This window comes from Falco rusticolus, chromosome 12 (assembly GCF_015220075.1).
Source record: "Falco rusticolus isolate bFalRus1 chromosome 12, bFalRus1.pri, whole genome shotgun sequence".
Taxonomy (NCBI): Eukaryota; Metazoa; Chordata; class Aves; order Falconiformes; family Falconidae; genus Falco; species Falco rusticolus.
The window spans coordinates 5876024-5896943 of record NC_051198.1 but is presented as its reverse complement, the minus strand read 5'-3'; the positions used below and the strand labels follow the sequence as shown (position 1 = coordinate 5896943).

The 20920-nt window shown below is 41.8% G+C and overlaps 1 protein-coding gene across 4 annotated transcripts in view; it reads right to left on the bottom strand.

Moving 5' to 3' along the window:
• Positions 1 to 1721: 1721 nt before the first annotated feature.
• PLCB1 (phospholipase C beta 1) overlaps positions 1722 to 20920 on the bottom strand; it is a 401171-nt gene continuing 381972 nt past the window's right edge. For 2 of the 4 annotated variants that reach the window (XM_037405583.1, XM_037405580.1), the window contains one exon: positions 1722 to 5058. Coding sequence is in view for 2 of the 4 variants with exons in the window: in XM_037405580.1 (XP_037261477.1) it covers positions 4828 to 5058 (231 nt within the window). In the remaining 2 variants the exon portion in view is untranslated. The remainder of the gene's footprint in view (positions 5059 to 20920) is intronic. The other 2 variants (XM_037405581.1, XM_037405584.1) reach the window with 2 other exon arrangements.

The window sequence follows — 20920 nt, the reverse complement described above, 5'->3', positions numbered from 1 at the left end:
CAGGGCCATCACTCTGAGGAGTAACTAGGTCTGATGATGGACAAGTGAATCCCGCTGTGCATAGTTAGGGAAGCTCCATGTATGAGCAGCGGTGGGAAGGGAGGTCAGCGTCGTTGCTACTCCATGGGAAACGGCATTCACACCCTGGTCTCACTTGGCATTCAGGTGTCTTCTGTGTATGATTAGGGCCAAATCCAGGAAAGGACTTAGCTGCTTTCACATTAAGTAACACTACCACAGCCAGAAACCACCTGGCTCCTCGATGCCTGACGTCAGAAGTGAAATACTTTGAAATACATTCACTTTGAGGGCAAAATGAAGTCTTTGGTCACCTTCCCCAGCTAGTGGTAGCAGAATTCTGCTGCTGTGGTGGGACTGGCCTTCTTCCAGCCATCACCAGGAGCACTTGCAGAATCCACTTGAAGCTTCAGCAACCCAGTGGGCTTCCTCTGCACAGCAGCTCTGGTCCCACTGCCTGGCCTCTGCGACACCATCTTCCTCCTTTGCTGGCCTCCAAATAGTTCTTCGGCACATCCCAGCCTGTCACCCTCTCTCCTCAGCAGCCAAGTCAGTCTCCTGTGGCCCAAGTACAACAAGTGCTGAGGTCATCTGATCAGTCGGCTGTGAGAATCCGGCCTCGCTGAGCCCCGCGGGAGTTGAGGGTTGTTTCCCAATCCTTCCCATGGCCTCCTGGCTTTTCCCTCAGTGCTCGCTGTCACGGTCTCCCCCTCGTCCCCCTGAAATTCTTGCCACTGCTCTGCCTCCCTGCCCTGTGGTCCCGCCTGCCTCCCCTCACCTCCGTCGCTACATGATGGGCAGGTCGCACTGGGACCTTGGCAAACCTCGCTCCTGATTTCACACCCTGCTGCCCCTCCTCTGGGAAGGAAATGGACCCATTTTTCTTTGCTTTGCTTCTCCCTGCCTGTTTCTCTCCTAGCCTTACTCCTCTCTGTCAAATTCATGGGCTCGGCTTCAAACTCTGTTCCTCCCTTCCTTGCCTGCTTTTACCCCGTGCCGTGTCCATCCCCCTCATCAGACCCCATTTCCCCACACCATTTCTAGTGAATAATTTGACTTTAGCTGCCTTGGAGAGTATTTATTTTAATAGGTATATCCCTTAGTACACTGGATTAATATACCTGCTTATCTCTTCTCCCAGAGATGATTTTTTACATTGTAAATTAAAAAGGGAAAGGAAAGTCAAAAGCCAAAGGAATAGATTTATTTTCCAGTGCTCTCAGTGGAAGGCTGCGGCAAAGGTACATTTCACAGCACATATGTAACTGCATAGCTGATTAGTGAAGCAGCTGGGGCAGTGGGAGAGAAGTAAGTCTGCTATAATTTGTCAAGGCCATTTACCGGTATGGCTGAAAATCATGCAATAGCTGTTCTACAAAAGCCTGTCGTGTAAACCGATAAATTTTCTTACCAGTTCATGGTCTGCTGTGCACCCTTTTTGTTTCCCATTGTTTCAGCACACCAGCAAATGCACATTTTCCTGGGAGGGGCAGGGGACAGACACCTGGGCATGTGCAATTTCTTGTTCTCATAGCGGTGAACACAACAGCCTGCAGGGAAACTTCACTGACTTCTTGAGGCACTGCCCATCCCAGGAGCAAAGGGGTCAGGGTGAGGTCTCCGAGGTCAGTAAGGTCTCCTGAGCCGAAAGAAGCTCTTGAGAGCTTCAACCTCAAATCAAATGAACAGAGCAAACAACCATCTTGTGTTAAGAAATTTTTATTTGTCCTTTGGATCTGTAATGTAAGCACATAAAATTACAAGTGGAAGAAACATCATGCCACAAAATTGCATAGAATTTTTACAAAAATGTGAATTATGCCTCTGAAACACTCATAGATCGAGGAACCAAAAAATATGTACATGTTAACTGAAATATTTCATCCTACTTTGAAAGCAAATCATCAAGGACTAATCAATCACAGATACTATTAATACAATGTACAAGAGCAACACTGATTTCAAAGAAAGGCAAGCAATGATGTCCCTTTAGTTATTTTTCAGTGACTAGCTAATACATGAGCATTAATTAACATAATTATGAACATGTTAAATCTAAAATGTCTGGCCTCCGTTAGAATTTTTAAAATTCTGTTTATACTGCCAAACCCAAGCTATTTTCAGTAGTGTAAAGATATCTGAAGTGCACGACCTAGTTTAATATAGACAGCTCTATTCTATACAGCAGAAATTCCACAATACAGCATTTCCACACATTCAACACGGAACAAGGCTAATACATAAAAGGCACAAGACTTGCACATCATAAAGACCCTTTTTTCATTATCTTACTCTAGTTCAAGTAATACCAATAGTAAATGATATCTGTTTCACCGAAATAGTTTTAACAATGCCAGATGTACAGTATTACACACTACCTTACACCTGCAGAAAGTGGCACTGTACAGATATAAAAAAATGTGAGTACAGGAAATGGTCAAATACAAACGGACTGTAAAATGACTACAGCTGATAGTATATTTAATCCAATCGTTATATTTATTTATTTGTAACTATAAATAAAATATTAATTGGTATTTGCCCAAGTTTCTTTGAAGACTGTGGTGAAGTCCTGGCTCCGCTGAAGTCCACAGGAATGTACCACTGAAATTCAAAGGAGCTAAGATTTTACCGAAAAGCCTGCACTGTACAATGGTTTCTATAATGCAATAGTCTGCAGTTTTATTGTGAACACTGCTATAAGTTTATTCGTTTAATAATTTAGACAATATGTCATTTTTACTTTATAAAATGCAGCATTACATCTTGACTCTCTACATTTTCAGTAAGTGATTAAGACTGATTTCAAAGTGCAAAACAAGGATTAACAGAGGATTCACCTTTCCTAGCATTAAGATGAAAGTAGGATTTTTTAATTTCATGTTCACTAATTTCATCATCATAAACCAGAACAGTTTAATCCAAAATACGATCTCCAAACAATGTGCAATTTCTCTTTTTTTCTGCTCTAAGGTTAAAAAAGAAACATCAAAATACTGTTTGTTTTCCAAGATTTGAACTTATATATATATACACACACACCATTATTTAACTGAAAACTTGAGCTTGATTTCTATTTTATTGCTTAAATTTAAATAAAATAAGTTACTTCAAAGTACTAAAATCCTGAGGGAATGGAAGTAAAGTAACCGAACTGTTACGATGTATTAAAACGCCTCTCTATGTAATTGACTGCTTTCGCCGATTGCATTTAAGATAAAGTAAGGCCCCGATCTTGCAAACATGTATGTGAACGTTATTCCCCAAAACAGCTGCAGTGAGCCCAGTGGTGTGCAAGAAAATGTGAGTTTGCAGGATCAAGCCTCTCGATGCAAATCTGTGTCTTTGGAGCTAGTTTGTCCTTTGCCCTAAGATGCCTCTTCACCACACCGCTGAGGGAAAGGCCTTTAGCATTAGGCATTGGCTTGGGTACAAATAAGAATCGGTCCATAATTCTTCATTATTCCTATTTCTGTTAGTATGGGAATCCAGAGAATAGCATTTCTTCACCTTTTTAAATATCCTGACTTTCACACAAAGTCTCTCTGTCGTTGATATAAATCCCTCAAAATGTGCTGTTACTTCTCTCATGCATATCATACAGTACACTAACTCTGATTGTTCTTATTTTAAGAAGTCAGTTAAACGGATTACTATACATTTTTAAATAACAGTGATCAGGTTTTTATATTTTGCTTTTAAGTTTCAGACCTTAGTAAAACTGAACCTCGGTCTTAAAAATAATGGAAGATTCTGTTAGATTTCAAATACTGTAGTCCTAAACATTTCATAATCCTATCAAATTCAATAAGCTTAAAATATGATACTTAAAATCAATACTTTTGAGTCTGCAAAATATATATCAAATTTATATTCTAAAACTACTTTGATTTACAACACTAACACCACAAAAAGAATTTTATGACTCAATGACTATTTTATAGCAGTATAACCCCAATGTTAGCTTTCATAAAGATTCTCTCTACTCATGTATCCCTGAAACATTTCATTTGGCCAAGAGACCATGCCGACTTCAAACAGAAACATGCCGTGTGTGTATATAGACGGATGTGTGTGCACATATAGCTATATATATATATATATATACAAACATATATGCACTCACACAGTTTAACAAACGCAGATGTACACAGACACTGACAATCTCCGGGCAGTTCTTCTCTTTGTTTTCCCCTTGTCCCCACAGTTCCAAGAATTTTCAGCAGCAAATATATTTCTTTCCATGTGATAAACATATCAAGAAAGCAAGCCACCAGTGCTTGCAAAGCTAAAAAGGATTAAATGTTTCAGTGCAAATGTAAAATGATGGTACAGCTGTCAAGGTGCAGTTATAAAGAAGGAAACAAATATGATTAAGTACTGTTGTAATATTCTGTAGGATCTGTATTAGTTTGGAGCACTTTGCACTGGCACTTCAAAAGGAAATCTGCACACATTTGTCTCTGAACAATGCACTGGTCTTCATTAAACATTCTTAACAATGAACATGGGCAGAAAATTACCCATTGTAAATTGGCCAAAAAAAAAAAAAAAAAAAGAGGAGAGGATGGTTAATGTATTAATTTTTCCATTACAACTGCACTAAGCTTTAGAATAATAATAAGATGAAGAATGAGAATGAAGACCTTTGCACAATACTTTTTATAAAATGTTCCTTTTGGGAAATGTGCACTTGAATGCAGATTCCTCCTGCCTCCCGAAGCGCTTCAGTGGCAGCTCGCATTGGGACAGCGGAGACGGGCAGCTGGGGAGCGGTGCGCCCTGGCGCACTGATTGTTTCTTGGGCAGTTAAAAAGTAGTATCAAACACTTTTTCTGGATTATCTTCTTCCAATTCCTCTTCACTTTGCAGAGGTTTATGATTTGATTTTCCACTGTCAGATGCCAGGGAAGAGGGGGCAGAACTGTGGTCTCCGTCTTCGCTGATTTTCCCTTTCATGGCTTCCTGTACAAACTCCAGAATTTCCAAAGGCAGTCTTTTGAATTTGTCTTGATACTCCTGATCAAGTTCCACCTGCAACTACAACAAAAGAGACAAGCTGTCTTCTGGGGTATCTAATGCGACCAGTGCTGCCGTATGGGGAACAAACCACACGAGGTAGGGGGGAAATTAATAACACATTTTCACACGATTCAAGAATATACTACTTCCTTTTTCATATTAGTGCCACACATCCAATATGCCTATCGATTTCCATGCAGTCATTGCAAAGCTGAAGGAACGTGCAGTCATTTGCGCATAAGGCCGGGTTTGGGTACCATCCTCAGGTACCCAAATCCTTAAAATATATGTGGATTTAACTGTATTCGTGTCCATACTCCCACTGGCTTTCACATGACCTGACTGAAGTGCAGTATGGATCACAGATAAGCCTTTGAAAGAGCAAGGCTTTTATTAAGCTTCAGTTAGCTAATCACACATTAATCACACCACAAACACTGCTCTGGAGAACAATATAATAACTTTTGCCAGATTTCTTGGGTTGGAGAAACCACTAGGAAAAAGTCAGTTGTCAAAGGGAGTCAAAGAGGGAGGGTAAAGAAGTTAAATTACATTTCTTAGGGCTAGATCATGGAAAGTTACATTATCTGATTAATGCAGTATGTGTCTTGGACATTACTGGGGAAAAAGTGTCACATCATCAACAGGATGCAAAAGGCATGCAGAAAGAAATCTGGCTATCAGTCTTCAGGAAGCTGTGGGTCCTTTCCCAGTATTTATTTGTATAGCCTTTGTTTTTAGTGCCCATATTAGGATCTGCATGATCCATTATTTAAAAAACATTAATGCGTATGAAGGTTTCAACTGAAGACAAAGCCAATTTTTTCATCATAACCAATATAAGCACAGCAGGAAGCAAAAGGGTGAGTTCCAAAGCCAAACGCGCTCTGTTTGTCCTCCATCCATCCAACCATCCATCCACCCACCTTCTTAAAAAGAGGGAGTCAGTTCTGCTAACTGTAGCTGCAGCAGTTTTGCAATAGTTTCTTAGGCATTGTATTTTGAGCTCTATTTTTTTCCAGGATGCATGAAGGTGCTATGAATTCTGATCCTTCAGCTCTGTGCTTGAGCCTGTCCTATCTAGTTTCAAGTCTCCTTCACCCCACTGCAATAGCTCTCAACAGGTAATACAAATTTTCACTTGAACATTAGGACCTATACTAGTCTTACCATCCTTGACCTGTCCACAGCATGTGACTTTACCACTACCCCTCCCTCTGAGCCCTGCCACTCCCATTCCCCATGCTTCTGTCCTGGTTTTCATCCTGCATCTCTGACTTTATTTTTGTGAGGCCTCTTCTCCTTTCTCCTGATGTGCAAATCAACGTCCTTAGCTCACCTGGTCTAGTTCTACATTCCTTAATTAGACAGATTTTGCAGCTTTTCTTTCTCAAGATCTAAGATCTGGCTTTTTCGTTTTGGTTCCCTTGCTAAAGCTCCTTTCCTGCCTCGTTTCTGGCAATTTTCCTGCTGTTCTGGCCACAGTTTCTCACCTTGGTGTCAGAGTGCTGATAAACACCGGGTCTGAGGCACAAACACTTCCACTGAATACACCCTGCCTCTAAAGTATCTATTTGTATCAGCTGTGAGACAACCACTACCATAACATCCTTCCTTCATGTGGTACCCTTCTTTTTTTCCTGATTTTCATTGTTTTCTGGCTATGTCTAGATACAAATTTTTGAAGGGATCCTCCTTTTGCCTCCAGTTTGCTAACACTGCCAAGGGCACATGTGTTACCAGAGGCACAGTGTGTAGCACGGCTGGCAGAACAAGCCACAAAGGATGCTGATCATGCCTCACTGCCCAGCTTACCGCCGGGCCCTGCAGCCCCAGGGCTCCACTGAGTCACCGAGAGGCCACCTCTGCACCGGTCTCTGCTTCCGAGCGATGGCAGCATGGCACTCATGTAGGCCATATTGCAAATCCAAAATTATGTTCTAGGTAAAAGGTCTAACACCATGGTGCAATCATGCTTGCGGCTACAGTTCACTGCTGAATACCCGTGCTGCCGTGCTGCTTAAACAAACAGGAGGGAGGGAGGGGAGGGTGAGTCCTTCTGTTTATTTATGACAATTACCCAAAGATGCTATCACCGTTAGAGGGTGATTTATGTTAGATTTATGCCCAGTGTGGGGCAGAACATTCCTTGGGTTAGTCTGAGCCAGCAGCGGCGGCAGAGGCAGGGCACGCCGGCGGGCTCCAAGCGCTGTGCACCATGCACGCCAAGTGCCACCGTCTTTTCTGGCCCAGGAGCATTTGCTGCAGCCAGGCTCTGGGCTGCTGATGCGGATCCGCAGCAGTGCCTGAACACCCCACAAAGCCAGTTAAAGGTTCCTGCAGGGAGAAGCAGCTCTGCGTACAGTATTTTTTATAAATCTCGGAATCATAGGGAAGGCTCCAGGGCACTGGAAGAGAAAGCTTTATAAAAGGGCATGAATTTCTTTCTACAGCAGTGTCTGAGCCAGAGATGGGCTGCTGCATTTCCCCACCTCATTGTCATACATGGATTTACTGAATCTGTAAATTTTGGACACCTCAGGTATAGAAGGAAGTATATAAAAATCAAAAGTCAGAGGAAGTCTCCTGACTCTCAACTTCCTTCAGAACCTTGATTTGCTTAATTAGGTTTAAGAGCAATAGAAATATTTGAAATCCCTCAGAAACTGAACATTACATGAACCCAGTGCAACTATAAGCATGTTGTTAGATAGCAAATGCGCCTAATATTCACCTCCGGAAGCGCCTCCAGTGGATAATCCCCCCCTAAGTCAAGCGTTTAACAGAAAAGACTTGAGTCTGGAGCGACCTCTCTCTCATCAGTGTCCCCAGAGACAGTCTATATAGATGTCTAATCATGAGAAGGTTGAAGATAGTTGAGAAGGAGCAGGCAGTAGACAAGGAAGGTTGATTAAAACTGCAACTGTGTGTAAAAACTAGTTTTCTTTTTGATTTCAAAGGCACTGCCAGTCCTTCCCCTTGCTCAGCTTCAGACAAGCACCTCAGAGCCCATTCCCTGACCCCCGAGCGATCACACAAGACTCCATCTACACTGATGAGCACAACAGGCGAGCCTGGGTGCAGCACAGCCACAGCACTGCCAGACCCAACCCCTCACTGAAGTCTTCTTCACCAGCGTGGGGCTTGCAAACCCACAACGGTCTCACAGTGCGTTGGCTGTGTTTCTCCTTAAACAACCAGCCCTGGGCAAAACACTGGCAAACAGCTGTGGGTCAAGGTTAAAGAAACAAGTTGCCTGTTAAAGCCAGCTGGGTCAAACAACCCAGTCGTTTTCCTTTTAAAAGCCTCCGTGTCCTTCTATTAGATGATGATAACCATGTCCTGTGGATTTACAGGGACATTACGGTTCATTCCTAATGGAAAGCTGCGCTCCCACTAGTAGCAGTAGTCATGTATGTCTTCTATTTCGCTCGCTGATGGCACGACAAGGTGCCATGTCAGTGTGTGTGTGTAAGTAAAAACCTCTCTGCACAACAAGCACCCCACCGGACTCCAGCCCAATGTGGCCTTACTGTTCAGTTTGCTGTCCCCTTGAGTTGCTTCCCATCACAAGTCCACCTACCCTGACCGCTCTGCTCTCTAGCTACTAAACAAGGTGACCTACAATTGCCTCTAGGATTTTGGCGCCAGCCAAAGGGGGAAAAACGAGACTGATGGTTAGACAGGCAGATCATTGTCTGGACCACTCTTCCCCTTAACACATAACAACCTTCTTCCTGCTGTTCTCTCACCATCTGCCCTCTTACAGATGCTCTGTCCCCTCTTCAACCCCCAACAAAAATTACTTAATGTCATCTCCATGTGGCTTTAGCATCCCACAAGGGGTTGGACACATTATTTCTTGTTCAGGTAAATCACCTCCCATGTACTTTACTTACAGGCAATGAGTTAATACTTCAGAATTTGGAGCCATCACCAAGTGTTGGCAGTGGGGTCCCTGGGGACAGATGAATGCATCAGGCACTCTTGCTGGCTGTGGCCAGAAGCTCTAACTCTTGAATTTATGTTTCTGTATACTTACCTTTTTTTTTTTTTTTTTTCCCCAATAGTACTAGTTTAAAAACATCAGCTGATACTCGCATAAGCCTTACAAAATCCGTATCAGTATTATTATCCTCAGCTGCCTCTAGTTTCAAAGACTCTCCTCCATTCCATTTATATGATTGCATATCAAACTAGACATCCACCAGCGCAGGCTTGGAACAGGCTGTGGACCACTGGGCCACCAACTTGTCCTGCTCAAAACAACAGTAGATATGGCAAGGCTTTGGTTGCGACTGTCCTACCCTGTCAGCTACACCCCACAAGGGTTTCCACAGGGAAGCCCCTCTGACTTCAGCCAGCTGTTTAGGCGGTGTGGGTGACGGCGGGGCTTGGCTCATGCACTCTCGTGCCCTGGATGAACACCACCGTATCCTTTGAACCATGACTACAACCAACACAGCCCCTAGCTGTAGGGACAGAAATACATGAGTAAGCCCATGCCTTGGTGAGCAGAGCTCCTGGCAGCCAGCCAGCTGTCCAGCTGATCAGCTCACATTTTCTTTTAATTAAAAGGGCTCCTTGGCATCCTTGGCTACAATTGCTTTCCAAAAAGGGTCATCATTCAGAGAAAGGCCTCAGCAACCCTTCCTTGGAATGTGCGAGGGCAAAATGAACATGGTTGTTCAGCTTAAAGCAAGGAACATTTTTTTTTCCCTCAGAAAAGGAAATGGACAGTATTATTAAAATTATTTATAGCAGTTATACCTAGCTGTTATTATTAAAACTACCAAAATAAACATAGTATTAAAATAGTGACCAGAACATTAAAAACAGTAACTGTGATCAATAATTACAGAAGCAGAAACTGTGGGTTCAGACTATCCTGATCAAGCCCCTGTAGACTTTTGCATACTTGCAATGTGATCTAATGAACTTATGTTTCTACCAAGAACAAAAATAAAACGATCACATGAAAAACGCAATGTGCTGCCAGCACAAGTTACCAGGAGAGCTTGAAGACAAGAGGTGGATACACAGCGGCTGATACGCAGCACCGCTTCCATCTGACCTCCCCCCCCCTCACTTTGGCAGCTCAAGGGAAAGGGAAATTGGGGGGGAAACCATGTCCAACCCATCTCCCTTCCTGCCAGAGCAACACCTTTGAAGCTGTTAATGTGAACACTGCTGCTCTTTCCCATTGTACCTTAGAAGTGGCATTTCGGAAGTTAGTAACGAAAGTGTTTTCCAAACAATTTTCCCCTCTTTTCCTTCCCCATACAGCTTGAGATACTGCATGCTTGGTCTGCACAGCGGTGTGACCTCGTAGCATCATTCTCCTGATGTAAGATCCCATGCCAGCGGCATCTGATGCAAAATCAACCCACTTCCACATAGACTGGGAATCGTGCCAGTTCACATGTTTTTTTGAAACATATTTTCAACTCAAAAATAACAGAAAAGTCACTACTTAAAAAGCATTTAAACAATTAATCTTCAGGCAAAAATATTTTGAGAAAGTTATGTATGAAATACAACTACTTAGACATCTGGGTGAACAAGCCCCACCAAAATGCAACTTTTTTGAATAAAAAATCATTAACTCTGGCCATATTTGTTTTGATAAAGTTATTCCACTGCAAAAATTTGATATAACTCCAAATAAACTCTTTTAAGTAACAGATTTTCCATTCCACTTGCAAGTTTTCTGTAAGGCCAGTTTTGGAGTTTTGTGTTTATTTTCTCTCTCCTTTTAAATCTATCATATTTTGCATTATTCATAAATACTTTGTTTCCCTGATCACACTCTTTCTTTCACTGAATGATGCAGTGAATTATGAATGAAAAATAATCCAAATATCCTTGCTCAACAATCCAGGTAAAAAAATGCACTCTGAGGACTAAACAGTTTGGTATCTCCCAACAATCTCTGATGTTTCCAACAGCAAACCCTTTATTCTCAATTTTTAAAAAGATATTCAGAATTTTTGAATTCTGATTATAAATGTGAGAAATTTTTGAGTTGCATTATTTTCCCTTGAGGCAGAGGGCAGCAAAATATCAAAATAATTACTTTTTTTTTTATTTTTTGGTATTTGGTTATTGTGTTTATTCACCAGTTGAAATATGATACTAAATTGTATCCATAATTACTGTAGCACTACCCACATGCAGTATAATATTTAACTTCACATAAACAGTACCTGTTCTTTTTGTTTTACTGATGAGAAACTCAACTGCATTAATTGCTTCTGTGCAATTTCAGCAGAATGTATTTTGACAAGAGGCAATAACTGGTCACTCCATGATCCTTAACAAAAAGGGGACTGCAACCTCTAGAGGATACTTCTATTTAGTAAAGCTCCCATTTTCCTTTTCACGTGTCATTGGAAATGTTTGTTTTGTTAACACCAGCAACACTGATCTTTTTGCTAGTCAGTGACAGCAAATTGCAGCAGAAATACTGGTCTGAGATCGTGGCCCCTTTCTCACTCCTCCCTTGTTTCTCTAAATCTGCTGAAGCTCCAAATACTTATTTTTCTTCCCTCAAATGTTTGACCCATGTGCCTAAAGATAAGTTTGAATAGAGGATTCGGGGCTTTTAAGACTGCATCAGACAACAAATATGCATAATGTCAGCGACCTCAATTTAGCTTCCAAAATAGCACATAGGACTCCCAGATTAAGGGTACAGACAGCAAGCAAGCTGCTGTTCTGCTGCCTCTCATTTTCAGAGCTTACTTAATTAGAAAGCCATTCTGGAGGGATACAGCATTAAAAGACATATGAGCAGCAAGAATTGTTAAAAGCAGATGGAGGCTCGATAACAGGGAGTGAAATTGAGGAACAGAGCTCGGGGATCAAGTGATTTATAGGCAGCAATATTTGTTTAATTGGAAACAGTAGGAGTTTCTTCTGAAGGACCACGTTATTCCCTCCACTAAGCAGATTTCTGCTGGGAAAGCAAAGGAGTAACCATTGCTTAGTTGTCCTCATGCCTCGTGGCTGCAGTCCCTCTGCAGCACGCCGCATGCTACAGGGGGCCGCAGAAGATGGTGACTGGGAAATGCACATTCTGGGGAAGCCGTTTATCCAGGCCTGGGAAAGGAGTTAACAACTCTACGTGTGCAGAGAGCACCTAAATACTCTCTTTATCTTTTTCTCTCAGTGACTGCAAGCAAGAAACGTGCCACCTTGTTAAAATTTAGGCTTAACATAGCTACTCAAGGACAACATAGCTAAGCGTGAAACGAAACTATTCAGGTAGCTGAGGTTTTATCTCAAAAGATGCAGGAGAGTGGAATCATTAAAGAAAACCTAAGGGCACTCATTATCAGAAACGGCACAAGGAACGGCACTGCACTAGGTAAATAACAGCCAGTGCAGGATATGGCTTTACATCGACTGGAAAGCTCCCGTTAATGACTCCTGCCCTCAGACAAGGACATCTCAGTCTTGGTCCATGCCCATCACCACGTTTTCAAATAATGGTTACTTTTGAGACCATGAGAGACACAAGAGACACCAAACCCAGGACTTTCTCTCTGCCAGCCCCACACCACACCCTTCTTCTGCCAGATGAAGCTCCCCTAGTCCTTCGCACAAGGTCTAACACACCAAGCTGACCCTCCTGCCCCGCAAGGTCTCTGTGCTTTTCCTGAGCCCAGGAGCACTTGCTCAGGAGTAGATGTATTTTTGACTGATCCATTAGTTCCACCCCTGCCTTCCCATGTCAACAGGGTGCACCGTCCAGATAGGCTCCTTCAAAAACTGTCCCAAGACGGTCTTGAAAAGAGCCTCGCTGTAACACCTGAAGCATTTCACAGGTCAAGGAGTCTAGAAACCTTACACTGTGTTATCTTCCCCAATTCATATATTCCCCCTTTGACTTCCCCTGTTATCTTCCAAGTTTCAGCTTTGTGTCTTTTCCTATCAAAGCACAAGCGATTTGCTCATGTCTCCCTAATGTGCAAGTCCCCATATAAATGAGTCCTCTAATATCTGCTGTCTCAAGGCATTAGCCTGTAACCTCAGGGCCTTCATCAGTCTGCGTCTCCACCTTTATTAACTGCAAACTCAATTAAACCAATGGGACTGTGAAGAAACCTGGGACCTGGGCTCCTACAATTTTAACACTCTCATAAAGAAACTCCTTTCTGTATAGTAAACCAACACCTATTCCAAGAGCTAATTAAAAAAGAAATGTTTGAGTGATAAGATGCCCATCAGTGTTGCCCAGGTTATACATGTATTATATATTACCTTTGCTGGAAACTTTTGAGTTGGAGAAGCTCCTTAGAGCTAAAGCCTAAACTGGTGATCTTTTCCTGCTGGCAGTTGTATTGTTAGTAGCAATTTCAGATCTCTTGCATTTTCTTTAAAGAGAGAGCTTTAAATCCTCTATGGGAGGGTTTTCTTCACAATTAAATTTTGTTTCCCATTTCTTCAAAAGTACAGCAGTTTATTCTCATGCAAAGCTTGTTCTGTGCCTTGTAAGCTGTATACTTGGAATCACTCTTCTTTCTGATAACTATTTCGTGTAATTGTTTCCTTTTTGTGGACAAAATGCTTTCTCAAGCTGTCAAGCTTTTTTTGATGACTCCATAAATATGTGACCTATGCATCTCATTATGCATACGAATAAAGATAATTTGAGCTAGTATGAATGGGAGAAAAATCCCTTCTCTATGTGCATGTATAACATTTTAAGGCTAGATTCTGCTCTTTTTCATTATCACTGGAATAAGTTAGCTTCGCTGTATGCAAAAGAATCTGCTCAGTTTCAATGCAATAAATGCAGAAAGTCTCAACTACCATCACATACTGCCCTTAGTTTATTGGGGTGGATCCAGGATAAGTAAATGTAGCGACACAGCTCAAATACAGCTTTTTAATTAGTCCTTTTATAAAGCACTGTCCATATTTTGGGTAAGGTCTTCAAAACAAACAACAACAAATCAGGGCATCTATTACCTTCTAACAAGTAATTTTTTTGCTACTTCCACGATGCCTCCAGGGCACCCTGTAAACAGGCAGCTGACTGTCCAACAGCACAGGCCTTGGAAGAGTAGCAGTATTGTAATTCTCAGCTCAAGAGGTCGTAACAGTCCCTTGGAAACTCCTTTTAAATGACATCTTGAGGTTATAACAGCAACAGTATATTCCAGAAATATTTCAAATCCCGGGAGGGCCGGAGAACACAGGGCTCTGAGAGCTGTGCAGCACCATGACAGCCAAGCAGGATGTCTCCAGGGGACCCTGGAATCTGCAGGGCCACTTTATGTACAGTGTGTTTTTCCCTAAAAGTGGTGGTGTCCCACAGAGCGAGAGATTCTGGCTATTTTTGAAAGAGGAGAGAGACAAGAAAAGAAAGCATCAGGTGCTGAAGGCCTCCTGTGTGAGGACTTGGGAGCTGATGAAGTACAGATCTGAAAAACATGTGGTGAAACCCACAGCACAGCTTTTGGATTCTTGCCTAAACTGAGCTCTGAATACAGTTTAACAATGTGTTTTTCAGTCTTTCACATCCACCTTGCTAATAGATATAGTGTTGCCTGTGTCTGAGTCTCGGCAGGACATCTCTAACAGGTCCCATCAGTACTGCAGAGAATTCCCGCCGAGCAGAGATTTCTTCTCAAATACGACAAAGAAAAGGAAATAAATAATCTATTTTCCTGTGTCTCTCTCTAGTGGCATCACTGTGCTACCCAATGGAAAAGGAACAGAGTCACGCTACGATTAAGTCTGGCACCTCCTTTCACTGCAATGCCCTGCTCTGCCCTTCCTACTCAGCCCAGACTCTCAAGCCTGTTGTGAGTAGTAAGAGCTCCTAACATACACAGGGGTCTGCCGATCTTGAGACAGCATGTTTCTTAAGGTACATGCTCACTATAATTTCCACGTCATTCATAATTGCCAGGGAACTGCAGAGAGGTTTAGAAGTAAGCCATCATTAGTTCAAAAAATAATCACACTGATAAAGCCTGACGCTGCACTTTGAAGTTTACCTTGCACTGACTATATCTCTTCACATCAGAAAGCCTCTGCAGGATGGAGCTTCACTGAAAAGTCTGCTTGGAAAATTACTGAGCAGTCAGTCCTTCTGTTAATATCCTGTTAAAAATGAATGTTTTTAGACTAGAAAGCAAGGACGCCATGAATAAAGATCAAAGCCTTAGAAGTTTCTTTGAAAATCTTTTCAAGTAGTTGCAGTTCTGTAATCCCTTGTAACAGCGAAGGCTATTCCAAAATATTTCCTAACTCATTAACAACGTGAATCACAGAATGGTTTGGGTTGGAAGGGACCTTAAAGATCATCTAGCTCCCACCCCACTGCCACGGGCAGGGACACCTGCCACCAGCCCCGGCTGCTCCCAGCCCCATCCAGCCTGGCCCTGAACGCTGCCAGGGATGGGGCAGCCACAGCTTCTCTGGGCAGCCTGTGCTGGTGCCTCGCCGCCCTCACAGTAAAGAATTTCTTTCTAATATCTAATCTAAATCTACACTTGTTCAGCTTAAAGCCGTCACCCCTTGTCCTATCGCTACATGCCCCTTGTCAAAAGTCCCTCTCCAGCTTTCCTGAGGGTCCCTTCAGGTACTGGAAGCTGCCAGAGGGTCTGCCCGGAGCCTTCGCTTCTCCAGGTGAACCACCCCAACTCTCCCAGCCTGTCCCCATAGGAGAGGTGCTCCAGCCCGCTGATTATCTCCGTGGCCTCCTCTGGGCTCGCCCCAACATGAATCTGGCTTCCTCTTTACTACTAGCAGAGACGTGCTTTCTCCCCAAATGATGAAGCAATTTAGTCTGACCCATTATTTTCTAACATAACAAGCTAACAAAAAAGAAATCTATTTAGAACCTGGCAGAAGTTTAACAGCAGGGACAGAACTACTGTCCCTCATTTTCCATCTTCCAGAAATGATGGTTCAGTATTTTGGCCTTTGTACTTCCAAGTGTCAGGAAAGTTTTGAGGCCGAGTTTAACAACGACAAAAAGTTGGGACTCTATTTAGATTTATATATTGGTATAATATGTATATACTATGTAATTATGAACATCGAATGAAGATGAATCATTTTTACTAAGGATACAGAGTCTAATACTGTTTATGGCTGCTCTGTGTTTATATATAGTATCTTTAATTTCTCTACTTCCACCATTATTTGATCCATATATCTACCACTTCTCATTGTTTCATGCTGCATTACACAACACACTTATTTATTTTTTTTTTACTTGAGAAGCAAAATTAGTGTGGAATTTTAACTGTAACCCTTAAAAACTTTATAGCTTAATGTAAAAGCGGCACCGCCCAGAGGTTCAACCTAATTAAAAATAGCCTGAAGGTTTTTACTTCCTAATACTAGAATGAACTTAAAAGGATAAAAACCTCCTCTTCTTGTCTGTACTATTATTACTGGATTAAGCAGCACTATGCAATGAGAGGTTAATGGAGCCATCCTCATGATTAAGTTCAAGGGATTAATATTTCAGTTCAGTTGTTTTTTATTTAAACATCTTTTCCAAAGGTCATATTAGCACTGACTACTGCAAACTCAGGCAACTCTAATTATCCATCAAGTTTAAATGAACCATGCAGAAACCTTTATTTCAGTGACGTCCAGCAAGCATCCTGCGATGCAAAAACTGACATATAAGGTAACTTCATAAAGCTGGATAAACAGGGCAAAGCCCGTCCCACTGCTACGCCGAGCAGCTTGAACTCATGCCTGCTAAAGGGCATACCCAAAGCTTGCTGAAGTTTACAAGATGACAGGGATTGACTTTGATGGGTTTTGGATCTACAGTACTGACAACCATGTAAGTACAGGCACAAACTAACCAGGTCAAATGATGGAACTACTGGCACAAAATAACATGAAGCGCAGACTCCTTCCCCAACAGAGGTCTGAAGGTAATCTGACTCAAAATGGAGACGTGCAAAAATCATGTTTGGGAGGTTCAGGGTTCTCAACTGTCTTGTCTTAGCGATTTAAAGGAAACAGCACAGCACGGAAGAGTCTAGGAAACAGGACGTTGCTGCTTAAAATCCGAGCCTGCTTCAACAGACAGCTAGGATAACAGATTTCCACAGAGGGTGTCAGATGCCATTCTCGTGTCCAGACCTGACCACAAACAGGTTTCTGGGTTTCTGTTGAGCACCTGAGCTCCATGAAAAAGGGAAACAGCTGAAGGTGTTTTGCCCTCTTAATACTTATTATGGGTGAAGGACTACTACCCTGATCACGCCGCAGTCCAACAGCCAGCACAGATGCTGAGGTCAACTCTTCCCTAGCACAGTGGAATACGTCCAGTGAGCTATGGTGATAGAAAATGTGTGTGTCACAGTGCTTGCACATTGCAAGTCTGCACCATAGCATGCTTTTCATCTTGCCGTGCAGTGGAACATCTTAAAGTCCTCTTGAACAGACCTCTTAAAGATACTGCCAATAGCACTGCTGACTTTTGTGGTCAGACCTTCCTGTTGCCAGGAAAAGGGAGATGCAAATTCCCTAGAAGCCAGCAGAGACAGGAAAATAAGGGATACTACAACTTAAAACTACTTAGAGAATCAGTTCCTTTGGTATTTCCTTTCCTCACTGGTCTCAGTGGGCCACAGCAGGTGGATGTCACACTGGGGCCTCCCTCCAGATCTCAAGCCTACTATAGGAAGAGTGAGCTCTTCTGCTGACATCAGCGTGTGCTGGATTTGGTCCCCAGCTTCTCTGCTTCTGAAGTCAATGCAGTTCATTGTTAGTTCACCAGAGATGAACTCATGGAACTTCACCAAGTCCTTTGTTTTTTTTTCCACTGAGAAGCATGCCATCAAAATGTATAATAAGATCTCCTTAGAGCTCCTATTTGTTTTTAATCTGATTTCATTTATGTGTATCACTATTGGTAGCTTCTATCTTTGAAAAGTTTGGTACCATGCAAAACCTTAGTAAGAAAAAAACCCACAACTGGCAGTAAAACAAAACCTCTTTCCATTATAAGAACTTATCTTTTTAATGCTCTGTCAGTGTTTTATTATTACTTTGGTACTTGACATCTTCCAAAAACATTAAAAAATTTTTGAGAGTTCTTACAACTTTACAGTGTATTCTCTGATGCCAATTCTGATCACGATCTAGTTGAAGATAAGTTCAATGAACACTAGAAAAATAAAAGCCTTTCATAAGTGATCAAGTTATTTGAAGAAGCAAAAGAATACTTTAAAAACATTGGCTGCTTGGTTTAAAGCTCTATTTAAAATATGTGTAGAGTACACATTTTTGTTGAGGATAAGAGACGTTTATCTTGAATTTGGGAGTATTCCAAATGATGGTAGACAAGTATCAGAAATGAGATTATTAACTTGCAAAAAAACCCTTTTAGAATGACAATACAATGACTATAAAATGTCATCATCTTTCCCCCATCTCATGGAAATGTGTTTAGAACTATAGAAATACAGACAGGCATTAAATTTAGTGATGGTGAGTGAATAATTAAGTCATCTGCTACTCTACATAACAGCAAAAAGATTATTCTCAGTTAGTTACAGAAGTTATTCCTAAAAATTTCTTATCACTGATGTTATTTAAACTTTCTTACATATCAATTAGTTTGAAATAATAAGTCTTTAGGCTATCCATTAATTGCAGCACTGTAGACACGATCTGTATTTAAAATTATGCAATGAAAATTAAGCCAAAGCACCAAGCTGTCTTGGCTAACAAAAAAGGTTTCCTCAGCCCTTCGGATAAAGAAGGAGAGATAATGGGGGCACGGAATTCACAGGAGAACTCCCTCAGTTTACTATTCTGTCTTGTCACATGTTAACACAGACTACTGGAGCTACAAGCTGTTATCCACGTGTTTAATTTGCAGTATTGCATTTTCAGTGCATTCATTTTCCGGTCGAACGGTATGACTGTTTTCAGACAAAAAAGAAAAGAACTCCAGTGATTAATGCAAAAGAAGGACAGCAACATATATAACCCGAAGGATAGCTGATTAAGAAGATTCTGCAACGGGATCATTTCCAAATGCAAGGTAAATGTGGATGGGAAATTTTAAATAGTTACTTCTTTAGAAGTTAGAGGGAGGCTGGTTGCAGAGGAACATCTGGTCTATACATCAGAGGAAGACACCATTCTTAGTTTCTCTCTCTCTCCTGCTGTTATGGCCCTAGGCTCTCAGAGAAGGCTTCAACCCACTCTTTTAAGCCTTGCTGTCTTTGCAGAACAGACCTTAGGACAACTGAATTTCTCTTGTCTGGTCATATTTTGCTTCACTGATACACTGAAACGACAATTTGGCATTTGTACCATTATAGATGGCTCATGCTGGCATCTGTCAGAGGCACACAGCATGGACTGCCACATCAGTCACGGCTGCTGCCTGCAGCCGCTTTCCTCAGTGGCACTGATGATGGGAAGTGAAGTGGAATTATTTTAAAAAGTGCAGCCATGAATTGATAGGTGGGTTTTTTCCCAAATCCTCTACACCTGCAGCATGAATGAAGAGTCAAATGTAACATTCAGATGATTCAAACAGATCATGGGAATGGTGTCTTCCTGCCATAGGAATTAGAAAGAAAGCAGCTGCAATACTCTGCGTTGAAAAGCATGCCTGACGGAGGTAATCATACCTGAGAGTGATGCTTCTTTAAAGTCAGGCAAACGGCAGCAGCTTGCTGTCAGTCTTCCCTGCATGCTATACCAGCAGGTACAGAGCTGTTCCACCTTACCGCCTCCTGTATCCTGCGCTGAATTGTGCTTTTAAATAAGAAAAGGCAGAGCATTGGGCAGCCAACTTTCTGTGTGTAATACAGCTCTTTTTCGCCTCAGACAATAGCGGCTTACACTTCTGTGCACAAAAAAAAGACGGCCCCTTTAACGTTCAGCCTATCCACTGTGAGATTTCCTGATGTCAGTATCCTGCACTTGATATGTGACTCTTTTAAAAGACACTAAAAATGTTCTCTATTATATGCATGTTTATTAAAAAAGTGCTCCTCATAATATTAATAAATGGTTATAGGAGAGACACAAGGGTGAATACCGAATCAATCCTCTTAAGACATGTCTATATGCTTGTGGATTCACGTACTCACAACACAGTGGAAAAAGGGAAAGCATATGATTATTTTTAAGTAAATCAAAATCATGACCTCATTGGTGTAAACACAGATTTTGTAGAAAAAATCATATTACTGAAATATACAAAAGACACAGCTCGTTCAGGGAGGACAGGTACAAAGAAGGTCTTTGCTGAGATACTCGTCAGACATCTTTATTCTTTTTCTGGCCACCAGCATATTGTAAGAGAGGGACCTGCTGAAAGTCTCTGGGTAATGAGGGAATTGGACATGAAAATGGACATTGTCATGGTGGGCACCTGTAACAGATGACCACACTGGGAAGACTGGGTGGTGAAGCTTACTTATGTGCCCAGAAAAATTTGCAAAAATGAATACAGCAGGGCACAGGATACATCAATCCTTAGCTGGCAACATTCATATTTACAGTATGTACTCTCTGCTTTACTGGTGATTGGGTGGAAAAACAGGTACCTACATCACGTAAAAGATCTGGACCTGCGGGCAGGCTTACTGCTTTTTCACACTGTACCAATTCCTGCAGCAGCCAATAGAGAGGATCTTGGCCTATGTAAAATCCTCAAACATGGTTTATATCACTGAACTAAATCTACTTATGAGGGAGACGCAACCATTAAATGGCAACTGATATTACAAGAAATTAAGCCCAGTCTTAAAAAAACCCAACAAAACCAACCCCCAAAATCTTAAAAAGTAAAAAGTTAAGTAATAATTTAAAAAACTGAATTAATTTTCAACCAATTAGTATTTTCAAATGGGAGCCACAGTAGTGC